This window comes from Protobothrops mucrosquamatus, unplaced genomic scaffold, assembly GCF_001527695.2.
Source record: "Protobothrops mucrosquamatus isolate PMUCROS unplaced genomic scaffold, P.Mucros_1.0 scaffold2518, whole genome shotgun sequence".
NCBI lineage: Eukaryota > Metazoa > Chordata > Lepidosauria > Squamata > Viperidae > Protobothrops > Protobothrops mucrosquamatus.
This window is the reverse complement of record NW_015388582.1, coordinates 91575-104785: the sequence shown is the minus strand read 5'-3', so window position 1 is coordinate 104785 and position 13211 is coordinate 91575. Positions and strand designations below refer to the sequence as shown.

The 13211-nt window shown below is 40.0% G+C and overlaps 1 protein-coding gene across 1 annotated transcript in view; it reads right to left on the bottom strand.

Annotated features, from left to right (window-relative positions):
- LOC107295831 (RNA-binding protein 33) overlaps window positions 1-13211 on the bottom strand; it is a 112504-nt gene that overhangs the window by 54546 nt on the left and 44747 nt on the right. Inside the window, exon 8 of the mRNA XM_029285922.1 lies at window positions 9328-9330. Coding sequence (XP_029141755.1) covers window positions 9328-9330 — 3 coding nt within the window. The remainder of the gene's footprint in view (window positions 1-9327; window positions 9331-13211) is intronic.

The window sequence follows — 13211 nt, the reverse complement described above, 5'->3', positions numbered from 1 at the left end:
TGGGGCATCGCTTCCTGGGCCGCTCCCTGGGCAGCCGAGCCAGCCACATGTCTCCCCGTGCTGGGCGGCAGTCATGGCTGGTGCGGCGGCCAGCGGGAGCATCGCTCCCCGGGAAGCCGAACCGGCCACATGTCTCCCCAGCCCGGGCCGGACGGCAGTCAGGCATGAAGCTCGCCTGGCTGCCGCAGGGCTCTCCGCCACCCGGCCCCACCTCGGCCCCATCGGTGGCACCTTCCTCGGGCACTTTCAGGGAGCCACCACTGCTGCCCTCATTGCTGCAGGAGAAGGAGACCTTGGGATGCGAGGGCGGCGGGGCTGGCGGCGATCGGGACCCCCCCTCGTCGGCACTCCCCGTTGCCGGCGCGGCCGCCCATGGTGCACCCGGCCTTGGCACCCTCCTCTTAAGACGGCAAAGTGGCTGAGGATGCGGCGGGGGCGGCGGCCGGGCCAGGGGCGGCGACGGGGACCCCGACGATGCTGCAGTGGCTGCCGCCAGAGCCGCTGCCTCCCGTCCTGCTCCCCCTCCCTGCCCGTTTGGCTGAGGACGCAATGGGGCCGCCGCCACTGGAGCCGCTGCCTCCCGTTCTGCTCCCCCTCCCTGCCCCTCCCTGCTTGTTCGGCTGAAGAAGCGATGGGGGCGGCCGGGAGCTTCTACCTTCCGTCCTGCTCTCCCCGCCCGTTCGGCGCCATCTGCCTTTCATTCTCTCTCTCTCTCTCTCCTAACCTGGAGGGAGAGGGAGAGAGAGAAAGAGGAAAGAAAGAGAAGAGGAAGAGAGGAGAGAGGGAAAGAGAAAAAGTGGAAAGAGAAAGAGGAAATAAAGAGGGGAAAGAGAGAGAGAAAGTTAGAGGAAAGAGAGGAAGAGAAGAGAAAGAGGAAAAAAGAAAAAGAAAAGAGAGAAAAAGAGAAAAAGAGAAAAAGAGGAAAGAGAGAAAGAGAAGAGAAATAGAGGAAAGAGGAAAGAGAAAGAGAGGAAAGAGGGAAAGAGAAAGAGGAAAGAGGAAAGAAAGAGAGAAAGGAATAAGGAAAGAAAGAGAGGAAAGAGAAAGAGAAGAAAAGAGGAGAAAGAGAGGAAAGAGAGACAGTCAGAGGAAAGAGAAAGAGGAGAGGAAAGAAAGGAAAGAGAGGAAAGGAAGAGAAAGAAAGAGAGAGGAAAGAGAAAGAGAAGAGAGGAAAGAGAGAGGGAAAGAGAGAGAGAGAAAGAGAGAAAGAGAAAGAGGAAAGAGGAAAGAAAGAAAAAGAGAGGAAAGAGAAAGGGAGAGGAAAGGGAGAGAAAAGAAAGAGAAAGCAAGAGGGAGAGGAAAGAGAAAAAGAGAAAAGAGAAAAAAGATTGAGAAAGAGAAAAAGGAAAGAGAAAGAGAAAGGAAAGAGAAAGAGAAGAGAGGAAAGAGAGGAAAGAAAGAAGAGAAAGAGAGGAAAGAGAGAGAAAGAGGAAAGAGAAAAGAGAGAGGAAAGAGAAAAAGGAAAGAGGGAGAGAAAGGAGAGGAAAGAGAAAGGAAAGAGAAAGAAAGCAAGGGGGAGAGGAAAGAGAAAAAGAGGAAAGAAAAAAGATTGAGAAAAGAGAGAGGAAAGAAAGAGGAAAGAAGAGAAAGAGGAAAGAGAAATAAAGGAAAGAGAGAGGAAAGAGAAAGGAAAGAGAAAGGAAGGAAAGAGGAAAGAGAAGAAAAGAGGAAAGAAAGGAGAAAGAGAGGAGAGAAAGTTAGAGGAAAGAGAAAGAGAGAAAGGAAAGAGAAAGAGAGAGAGGAAAGAGAAAGGGGGAGAGGAAAGAGAAAGAGAGAGAGGGGAGAGGAAAGGGAAAGGAAAGAGAGAGAGAGAGAAAGAGGAAAGAGAGGGAGAGGAAAGAGGCATAAAATAATTCATTTGCATTTAATTGTAATGGTTCAAAGAATGTTCGGAAAAATGTTCGGCCCTCCAGTACGTTCACTTCATCCAATCTGGCCCTCTTTGAAAAAAGTTTGGACACCCCTGATCTATATTGTCTGGGCTAAACAATAATGCAAAATTATTTCCTAATAGTTTTCATTTCCCTTATAAGTCTAAGTCCTCAATATTACGCCAATTAATCCCTTATTTTTTATTATTTTCCAACAATTTTTAAATCTAATAATCAAATTTCCCCTCATCTTAAAATCTCCCTTTAGCTCATTAGTTAAGACTTTAGGATCCTCTCTAATAAATCAAACGACCCCATTTTTTAAACCTAACTCTAGCTTTCTTTTTATGCCAACCAGGCTTCCATACCAATGCTTTTAGATCATCAGATAGATCTCCCTTCATTCTTGTACATGTTACTTGAATTAAAGGAGACCATCTAGTTGTCAATTTTCTGGAGGGACTGGCCCATTTATAATCATTAAGTTGTTGCCTAGTGACTCAGATCCCCTTATTTGCTCTAGTATAGTTGTCTTCAATTTGATCTGGTCTTCTTCTTCCTCAGGTTTCTTCTGTTTTAAGTAGAAAGTCACATCCAATTTTGTAGTTGTTATTTGATTGTCTAAGTTTTCAGTAAGCTGTACTTGTTGATCTTCAAGGCCCTCCGTCTTGATATTACTTTCTTCTGCTTCTGTTGTCTTTTGGGTTGTAGGTTCTTTAGTTGCAGTCAGGGTTTTGCTTTGTAGATTTAAGCTGGCACCTTGGTCTTTCAGTCTAAGTTTGATTATCTCAGTGGCTTCAAGAATGTTTTCAAGTATAAGTTTGTAACCAAGCGACATCTGTTGCTGGTCTTCCTCCATTTCTGACATAGTTATAGATGGTCCTTTAGTGAAGGCTATTTATTAAACAAGAGTCAGTAAGTGTTCACCTCCACAGTTCCTAAAAACCAACTTCACTGTCCAGCTGCTCTTTCAGCTTATAATCTCTCTTAGATAGTGCCAAGGTCAGATCTGGGCTGTGAGCAAGTCACTTGTCAAGAATAATAAAAATAATAGATTGCTGTACCAAGCTTCACCACCAGATGTCCCCAATAGCATTTAAAGTCTTTTCCAAATCCCGGGCTAGGTTTTTATCCAATTTAAGTTCTTCTTTTTTTTCTTCTTTTTTACAAGTAAATAAAATAGCAAGTCCCAGTAAGAATAGGAACTTTTTGGGTCCCCAGATTCCCCAAAAAATGTAAATCCAATTATATTAAGTTATTCTTTTCAATGCTTTGTTTTCCCAGGTAGTCGAACGCCGCCATTTTAGAGGGTGTGGGGGGGGAGAAAGTTCCCTTCCCTCTCTCCTCAGAAGGGGAAGAATTTCAAAAAGCTTTTAACAGGAGAGTTACTTGGGTTATAGAGAAGGTAGAAGTGCTTGTTTGTAATTTTGGCCTCGGCTGGTAGCAGCTTAGTGACGGGCCATGTTGATGGCCGGTCTTTTCCCCGTCAGTTAGAAGAGCTGCCCCGGATCAAACGGGAGGGCTGCCGCCCTTCCGCGATCACTCGGGGGTCCTCTTCACGCTCGTCACCCCTCCAGGCGACTTCTGACCCTTCTCAGGGTCCCCCGGCGGGAGAAAACCGGATGGCGGGGAGAGCGATCGCCCCGCATGGCTGCCTGCACCGCAATCACAAACCGGAAGCCCAGTCCTTTAATTTCTGTATCTTGTCTAATATTTCTATTCAATACTTCCAATGTTAATATAAATAGCAGTGGGGATAATGGACATCCCTGTCTTGTACCCTTTTTAATATTGAAAATTTCTGTATAGTCTCCATTTACAATTATTCTAGCGGTCTGTTTATCGTAAATTGTTTGGATTGCATTTATAATTTTTTTTCCAAAGTCCATTTCTACAAGCTGCTGAAACATAAATTGCCAGTTTACATTATCAAACGCTTTTTGTGCGTCAAGAAATATTAATGCCATCTGTTTCCCTGGATGAATTTCATAATACTCTAGCACATCAAGGATCATTCTTAAGTTATTTTTTATCTCTCTTTTAGGTAAAAAGCCATTTTGATCTGTGTGTATAAATTCAGTCAAAAATTTCTTAATTCTTTCTGCCATTATCGAGGCAAAACTTTTAGTCTACATTTAATAAAGATATTGGTCTATAATTTTTTATTTGTGTCAGATCAGTATCTTCTTTGGGTATTGGAGTAATATTAGCTTCAGTCCACGTCTTTGGTATTTTAGCCTCGAAAAGAATTTCATTACACAGTTCTTTCAAGATCGGACTTAATACATCTTGTAGTGATGTATAAAATTCTGCAGGTAGTCCATCTGGGCCCGGAGTCTTATCCTCTTTTTTTGCCTTTTTATGGCTTCTATAATCTCCATCATTGATATTTTTCCATTTAATATATTTTGAATGTTCTGTGGAATTTTTGGTAGGTCTGCTTTTTTTAAGTACTGCTGTATTTTTTCTTTGGGGGTTTCCTCTGCCTTGTAAAGTATCTTGTAGTAATCTTTAATGATTTTTTTCGTTGTATCATTTTGGAACTGTAATTCTCCTTTTGAGTCTTGTAGCTTATTTATCATTTTTTCTCTCTTTCTTTTTTCAGTCTATATGCTAACCATCTCCCCGGCTTATTGGCATTTTCAAAGAAATTCTGTTTAGTCCGTTTAATCTGTTGAGCCATTATTTCCATCTCAGCCAGATTTAATTTATGCTTTATTATCTCCATTTGTTTCTTGAGTATTTTCTTTTGTGGATCTGTTTGTAGTTCTGATTCTAGCTTTCTGAGTTCTTCCCTCAGCTTTAACTGTAGTTGTTTCTTTTCTTTATTCTTTTTAGCAATGTAGGTTATAGCCACCCCTCTGAAATATGCTTTAGCCGTGTCCCATACATTTTGGAGCGATGTTTCTTCTTTCTTATTTATTTTAAAGAAAAATTCAATTTCATTTGTCGCTAATTGTAAAAATTCTTTTTCTTTCAATATAGATTTATTCAGGGACCATCTTGGTTTTTTCTTAATTCCTTTCCAAGTCATTTTTATTGGGTTATGGTCTGCCCAAACATTAGTTTCTATCTCCACTTCTTGGTTCATCGTTTTCAATTCCAAAGATATCCATATCATATCAATTCTAGACCATGATTTGTGTCTATTTGAATAAAATGTGTATTGCAATTTCTCTGGGTTTCTCTCTCTCCATATATCTTGAATACAGAATTCTTCTATCATTTTTGAAAACGCTTTAGGTAATATATTTCCTCCTTTTCTCCCTTGTTTAGCGCTTTTATAGTCCAGAGTTCCATCTATTGCATTAAAATCTCCCATTATACAAAGATTTTGATAATTTAAATCCAGTATTTTTTTATATAGTTTTTGATAAAATTGCTCGTTTCTCATTAGGTGTGTATATTGCTACCATCAGTATCTGTTTTTGATCCATCATAATTTCCACCATTAATATTCTCCCCTCTTCATCCGCATAAATTTGTTTGGGGTTCATCTTTTCTTAAATGTAAAAAGCTATTCCTCTTTTCTTTTGAGATGCTAATGCGAAGTACAGTTTACCAATTTTCGGTTGTTCTAGCAATTTGAAATGTTGTCTCTTAATGTGTGTTTCTTGAAGGCAAATTATATCCATTTTTACTTTTTGTAGTTGTGTGAAAATTTTTCTCCTTTTTGAGGGAGAATTTAGTCCATTTATATTTATTGATAAAATCCCAGTCTCCTCCATCTCTTTCAGTTATATCTAGGTCTCAGTCTTCTAGTCGATCTTATCTGTCTCTGGTATCTTGGTCTTGCTCCTTCTTCTGAATATGTATTTTTGTTTTCTTCCTCCTCTTTTTGTTTAGCCGCTCCTTCATCTGCCATTTCTTCTTGTTTCTTTGGTTCAGGGTCACCTCTTTCCAGAAAAGCTCTGTGGTTGTCGAAAAACTCCAGTGCTTTAAGTGGTGTGTCCAATCTATATCTCTTCATGTCCCAGTAAATTAAGATCCCTTCTGGAATCAGCCATCTGAAATTCACTCCTTTTTCAGCTAATTTCCTAGTTAGGAACTGATATTCTCTTCGAGACTCTCTTATTCTCCTAGTGATTTGTTTGAGAACTACAATTTCTTTTTCTTTGTATTTCAACGGTTCATCTCTTACTTTTCTCAGGATCTCATCTCTTGTAGATCTTTTAAGAAATCTAACATGCACTTCCCTAGGTACTTTATTTCTTCTGGCATAATTTGAGTTGACTCGATAGATATGATCTAATTCTCCTTCCATTTGCAATTTTCCAGTTCCTAATGCGTCTGCCAGTAACTCAGTCATCAAACCTAGGAGATCCTCTTCCTTATCTTCTATTATATTTTGGAATCTTAAAAAGTATGAGGCCTTTTCCATTTCTATAACCGCTAACGAATCTTCTAATTTTCTGTTTATTTGCATCAATTTTTGGTTTTCATCTTTTAAAACTTCTAGTTTCTGATCAACCTCAGTTGACTTATCTTCTATTTTTTGGATTCTTTGTTGGTTGTCTGTGATCATCTGTTTAAAATTTTCAACTTGGGAATCTATATTTTTAATTTTTTGGTTCATTTTGTCAAAGTCACTTTTCAACTCATGGTTTTTCATTGTAGCTGCCGTCTGGGCAGCGATAGCCTCTTGAATTGCTTGCAGAGTTGCTTGCGTATCTTTCTGGAAGGTGTCTGTCTCACAATGCTGGAGCATTGTGGCAATTGATCTCTGATGTACTGGACTTGCAGAGGTGGAGGCAGGAGCAGAAGATCCTTTTTCCTCAACTTTAGATAGGTTTGGGGCACTCATCTTTATCTTTAATTCATATGTTGTAATCCACCAAATAACCAAATTTTATAATCCAATAGGCTCCTAATAGGAGAGGCAAACCATAAAAATAGCAAAGGGTAAAAAAAGGAGGAAAAAAAAGAAAAGAAAGAAAAGAAAAGAAAAAGATAATAATAGCAGCAGGGCAAGGAAAAAAGGAGAGGAAAAAAAATGCCGCAAGAATAAAAAAAGAAAAAGAAAAAAGAAAAATGCCAAAATTTATAATCCACAGAGTTCTGTTCAAAGGAGTTTCTTGGTATTCACTTCTTCAGAGACAGCTTATAACAGTTCCAAATCAAGCTGTATTTATAATCCAGGGGAGTCAGATGGCTTCAACTACAGTTTTATTTATAATTATAGTCTATCTTGTAAAACCAGGCAAACCAAAGGAAATCTTTTTTTTTCTCAGGCAAAGTTTTCAAGGACCTTCAGATAAGCAGTATCTGGGCATACAACCAAATTTTAATCTGAGTTAACTCCAATCAGGGGAAGCTGGACATAATTCTCAATTTCACCACTAGATGGCATTAGATGTCCATTCCCACCATATTTAAAGGGGGGAAAAATAAAATAAAAAGTAGTTTAAAGATTTAAAAAGTAAAAGTTGTGATGGCTTTCAAACAAAAAGTAGACAAAAAAAATCTATAGAGCCAGAAGCTTCCCAAGTTATCCTTTTGTGCCTCAGACAGCTTTACGATATGTTAAGTTTTTAGTTTGCCAGGGGCTTAAACCGCCGCTTGTAATTCAGGAGGGGGGGGTAAGAAAGAAAACTTCACCCCCCTCCCTAAAGCTAAGGGCTTCGCTCTCAAAAGCTGCTGAAATGCTGTTCGTAAAACTGGTATCCACTTGCAGAGAGAGAGAAGAAGATATTCTCACCCAGATCAGCTGTTTGCTTTCACTTTAGAATTCTTCGTCTCCGACGAACAGCTGGTAATGGCGGACCGCCTGGATGCAGTCAGCCTTTCTTCCTGCCAGTTCCGAGGGCTACTTTGTATCCAGCGGGCCAGCTATCACTGACCTGCGATCTTCAAATTTCACCCTTTGGCAGTCGCCTCTATGGGGCGACTTTCAGTCCAACTGGACCCACCAGCTGGTAGAAATCGGACCCGGGGAGAGGAGAATCATTTCCCTGAGTCCATCTTGCAGCGACGTCACCAGAAACCATTTTTGAACTTTTTTTTTAAACAAGTTTTATTAATTTTCCATTTTAACAAAGCTTTAGGTATTAAGGAAGCAACTTGGTGGTTGGGTAATACATAGTCCAATAACACGTTTTTCCATACATGTCAGTTTACATCATCAACAATTTCCTCTCTGTTTCCCTTAGTTATTATACCAAATTTTGGATTAATACATTGCTAGTTATAACTCAATTATTTGAAACATTTATCGACAACTTTTGATTTGTATGCCTTCAAATCCTGTTTTTAACTTTTATCTGGTTTCAATTACAGTATTCCAGTTGGCTTAATGTCCATAGTATTTAGATTTCAGATAGTCCACAGTTCCCTTAGTTCATTATAGAATAGTTATCATCTCTAAAATACACTTATTATTTATTCAAATAAATTCTTAGTTTATTCCACAGTCATATTCCTCGCTTACTAATAAAATAACTTTTATCCTCTGAATCCATCTTCTATGTTATAATTCAAAACTATTATTCTAGTAACTAATTTATTTCCCTTATAAATATAAATCCTGAATATTACATCAATTGATATCTTTTAAAATCTCCTTATCCCATTAAGTACAATTTAAAGCTCTTCCATTAGAGGTCACATAAAGAAAACCATTTTTAAGTCTAACTCTGGCCTTCCTTTTGTGCCAAACAGGCTTCCATAACAGAGCTTTTAAATCCTCGGGTGGATCTCCCTTCATTCCTGCATATGTCATTTGAATCAAGGGAGACCATCCAGTCATCAGCCTATCAAGGAAGCTAGTCCCTTCATAGTCATTAAATTGTTGGCCTTATAGTTTAAATCTCCATATTTGGCTTAGTGTATTTGTCATAAGTTCAGGCTGATCTTCTTCTTCTGATTTCAGCTGGTTTAGATGAAAGGTCATATTCAGTGTTATGGTTATTTTTTGGTCATCTGGGTTATCTGAATTCTCAATGTATTGTGTATGTAAGTCTTCAGCACCTTCCGTCTTAGTGTTGCTTTCTTCAGTTTCTGTTGCTGTTGAAGTTGCAGATTCTTTGGATGCAATCAAAGTTTGGATATCAGAGTTTGGAGTAGATTGTAGCTGGCATTCTTTGAGACCCACTTTGGTATTAATTCTTTCTTCTTCTGTTGCTTTTTGGGTTGTAAGTTCATCTATTGGAGTCAGGGCTGCGTTTTGTAGCTTTAAGGTGGTACGTATATCTTTCAGTCTGGAATTCACTTGCTCAGTAGCCTCTAAGATTTTTTCAAGTATAAATTTGAAGTTAAGCTGTGGGTGGTGTTCCTCCATTTCTGTGGTATTTGCAAATAGTCCTTTAGTGGAGGCTATTTTTAATGAAAGTCAATAGGAATCCACCTCCACTATAGAAAATTGTTTTCACCACCCAGCTGTTTCACGTTCTTATCTTTTTTGATAATGTCAAGGACAAATTTTAGTCTCAGAAGTCTCCCAGTCAAAAAAGAAATTCACTTGCTGTACCACGTTTCGCCACAAGATGTCCCTAGTGCCATGCACAGTTAAGCTGTTATCCGGTTCAAAGAAGAAAGAAAGAAATATTCCTCTTTTTTTTCCAGCTTAGCAAACAAACAAAACAATAGGTCTCTGTAAGAATAAAGAACTTTTTGAGAGCCCAGGTATCCAGAAATTACAAGTCCAAATATTTAGTCATTTAGTCTAGTTGTTCTATTTTTTTTCTTGCCTTAGCTTTATATTCCCAAAGTAGGCAGGAGCCGCAGAATTGAGAAGGGGGAAGAAGGTATTTAAAGGCTTTTACAGGAAAATAGATGGGAAGCAGGAAAGGTAAGGTAAGGTCTCACCCAACTCCTCCAGGTTGCTTTCGTCGTGCTTAGTAGTGCTTTGGGCTTTCGGCAGGAACGGCTTGGTGATCGGCCATGTTAATGGCCAATCTTTTCTTTGTCGGTCCAAAGGAGCTGCCTCGGATCCAACGGAAGGGTTGCCGCCCTTCCGCGGTCGTTGAGGGTCCTCCTCAGCGGTGGTTGCCCAACCAGCATTTAAAGAAAATAAACTTGGTCTGATTTGTGAAGTATTGCATTGTAGTGGCAGGGGCTGAAAACACAACTCTGCACTCATATATTGTGGAAATGGTACTTTTTAGTCTCTATATTGAGGACCATAGTAATTTGCGCCACAACCATATTCCCATTAAAAGTGACTTTACAAGCTTTAATAAACTGCTTGCTTTCCTCAACAATCATTGTCCCAAAGGTGCTTTTTTAAGAGGCAACTGGAATTTCTTGTTTTTCTTTGAAGACATTTCGCTTCTCATCCAAGAAGCTTCTCCAGCTCTGACTGGTGGGGAATGGAAGGATTTATATTCCTTGCAGAGAGCTGGTCATTTACGTTCTTTTAGAGCAGGGGTGTCAAACTGCCGGCCCACGGGCCGGACATGTCACACGGAAGCCGCGCCCACCCCATTGCCGGCAATGGCAAAATAGTCCCAATACATTGTGTGACATCACGTGACATCGTGAGTTTGACATGTCTGTTTTAGAGAGTCATTGAGGCCACTTGGAAGTTTATCTGTGTCCTCAAGGTCACCTGAGTGGTGCAAATGGGTGTGGAACCTTCTTGGAGCTGCTGAAAGGACTGTGTTGTAGACTGGAGATAGATGATGTCGTACCCCTCCCCCTCTATTGAAGTGGAGCTTGGGGTGTCTTGGGGGAGGCCTTTGGAGGCTCAGGGCAGGTGGGCCTGGGCCTGTACTAGTCCTCCAACGGCCCCTCGCATCCAAGAGGCACCCCACACTCTGCTTAATGACCTGCATGTTCTTGGAGGGTGAACAGCTGATGCAAATTGGGAGAGTGATGAGCCAATGCAAATTGGGACAGCCAGACAAGCCCCAGCCACAGGAGAACGTTAATGACACAGAGAATTAGCCCTCTGTTTGTACTGTGGAGAACCCGGACACATGGTCAAGGACTGCCCTACTAAACCTCCCAGAAGAGGAAACTTGCAGCCTGGGAACATCTCCGCTACTTACCGCCTGGATGGCAAGCCACAAGACCATGTAAACTCCTGCACAAGCTCACGGGGGGAGGGGGGCACTGAACAAGGCTCACTTGCATTCACACCAAGGTACGTTATTAAAACTTGATTCTACCCTAACCCTCCACAACGGTCAGGAAATGACCATCCCCGTTTTGATAGGATTCTGGGGCAACAGCCAACTTTATAAGCCTCACAATAGTTCAGAAGCACAAGATCCCCACTGTCCCTTTGAAGTTTCCATTGCAAGTAAATCTATTGACTTCCGAATCTTAAAAGCAGGTCCAGTCACTCACACCACAGTGCCTTTGCAACTGACTATAGACCAGCACTCAGAAAAGTTAACCCTTTTAGTGGCTGACCACCCTGATCTTCTGTTGGGAACTACTTGTTTGAAACATCATGACCCCAATATTAAGTGGAAGAAACACTCTATTGCCTTTGATAGCCCTCATTGTCTTTCTCACTGCAATCAGCCATCTAAACCCCCACCAGCCACCCCTGAAGACTAAAAAGATTTCCAATCTCCCAAACAAGTACGTAGACTTTGCTGATGTCTTTGGGGAGAAGCCTCTGTCCTTCCCCCATACAGAGACTGTGATTATGCCATAAACCTGGTCCCTGGTGCCAAAATTCCTGCTAAGATGCCATACCAAATGTCTACTAAAGAATTAGAAACCCTGAAACGGTATTTGGACTATTAATTTGCAAAAGGAATTCATATGACCATCCCAATCTCCAGCCTTGGCTCCTATCTTTTTCGTATCACAGAAGCAAGATCACAGCACACCTGGCAAAGGTGAGGACCCCCCTCTGAGAATTGTATACAACCATCAATCATTGAAAGAGAATATTTGTAGCTCAGGGTTGAAATGAGGGGTCCTTGGTGCTCTCTGAGCTTGTTTTCTTGCAGACATTTCATTACCCTAACTAGGTAACATCATCAGTGCTAGTAAGGAGTGCTGTTTGCTGTCAGTTTATATTCTGGTGTCTTGCCTGTCTGTGTGGGTGGGGGTGGTCTTAGGGATTCTTTGTTTGGGCTGTTTACTAATGGCTCTTTGGCAGTTTCTTGATTGGGGTATTGCTTACTTGACTGTTGGTCTGAAGTTGACCTTGGAGTTAATCTATGCTGATCTGAGTGCTGATTACTGGTGGAAAGGTGCTGGAGTCTTTTTCTTTGGGGCTAGTTGATTGTCTCGTTTGCATAGTCTGTAGATGTTGTTAATGTCTATGTGTCTATTGATGGCTGATTTGTCAGAGTGCTAGGCTTCTAGGAATTCCCTGGCATTTTCAGATTTGGCCTGGTCTAGGATTGTCACATTTTCCCAATTGAAATTATGGTTAAATCTGTCTATATGTTGTGAAATTAAAGAATTTTCGTCATGCCTTCTGACTGCCAGTTGGTGTTCATGGATGCGTTCTGCCAGTCTTCTGCCTATTTGTCCTACATAGTGGTTGTTGCAGTTCTTACATTGTATGTTGTAGATGACTCCTGTTTTTTTTTCTGGGGTTGCTGGGTCTTTTGGTTTGCTTAGGATGTTTTGAAGGGCTTTAGTTGGCTTGAGTGCTACGTTGATTCCATGTGGTTGTAGTAGTCTATTTACAGTTTCTGAGATGTTCTTGATGTATGGCAGTGTAATTCTTTTTAGGATTTGTGTTGGTTATGCTGTATTGGGTTGAGTGGTCAGGGACTTTTTTTTTTAACAAATTTTATTGGTTTTTTAACTTTTACAACAGAATGCTCAAGATACACCGTGGTGGTTAGGTGATCAATCATCCAAAAACAAAATCATATAATAGCTCAAGTAAATATATTAAATGTTCCCTCTCTATTTCCCTCAAATAATATAACCTATTTAACATAATCCATTTCTACATTACATATCTATAAATCCTAATCCTGTTTTGAACTTTATTAATTTACAGTTACCATAGTCCAATTTAATCTTAGATAAACGTATTATCACTTCGGGTATCCCTTCTAAAATACTAATCCAAATATATTCTAATTCATAATCTCATAAATCATTGATTTTATCACAAATCTCTCTTATTTCTTCAGATAGCATTTAAATCTCATTCAAATAATTATGTCTAAAAAAAAGAACACACCTATTATTACACAAAACATCGTCTTACTAACTTAACCCACTCAATTAGTTGTTAAAGCAATCCGAATTTCTAAAAACCTCTTTCATATTCTTATTCTCATTCCATTACAAAATAATTTTCATACAAATAAACATATTATTCCAAAAAGTACATTCTTACTCTGTTTAACATATATATTCTAATAATCACAAATTTTCAACTCTAAATCTTAGTCCTTAAATCAATCCATATTTCTC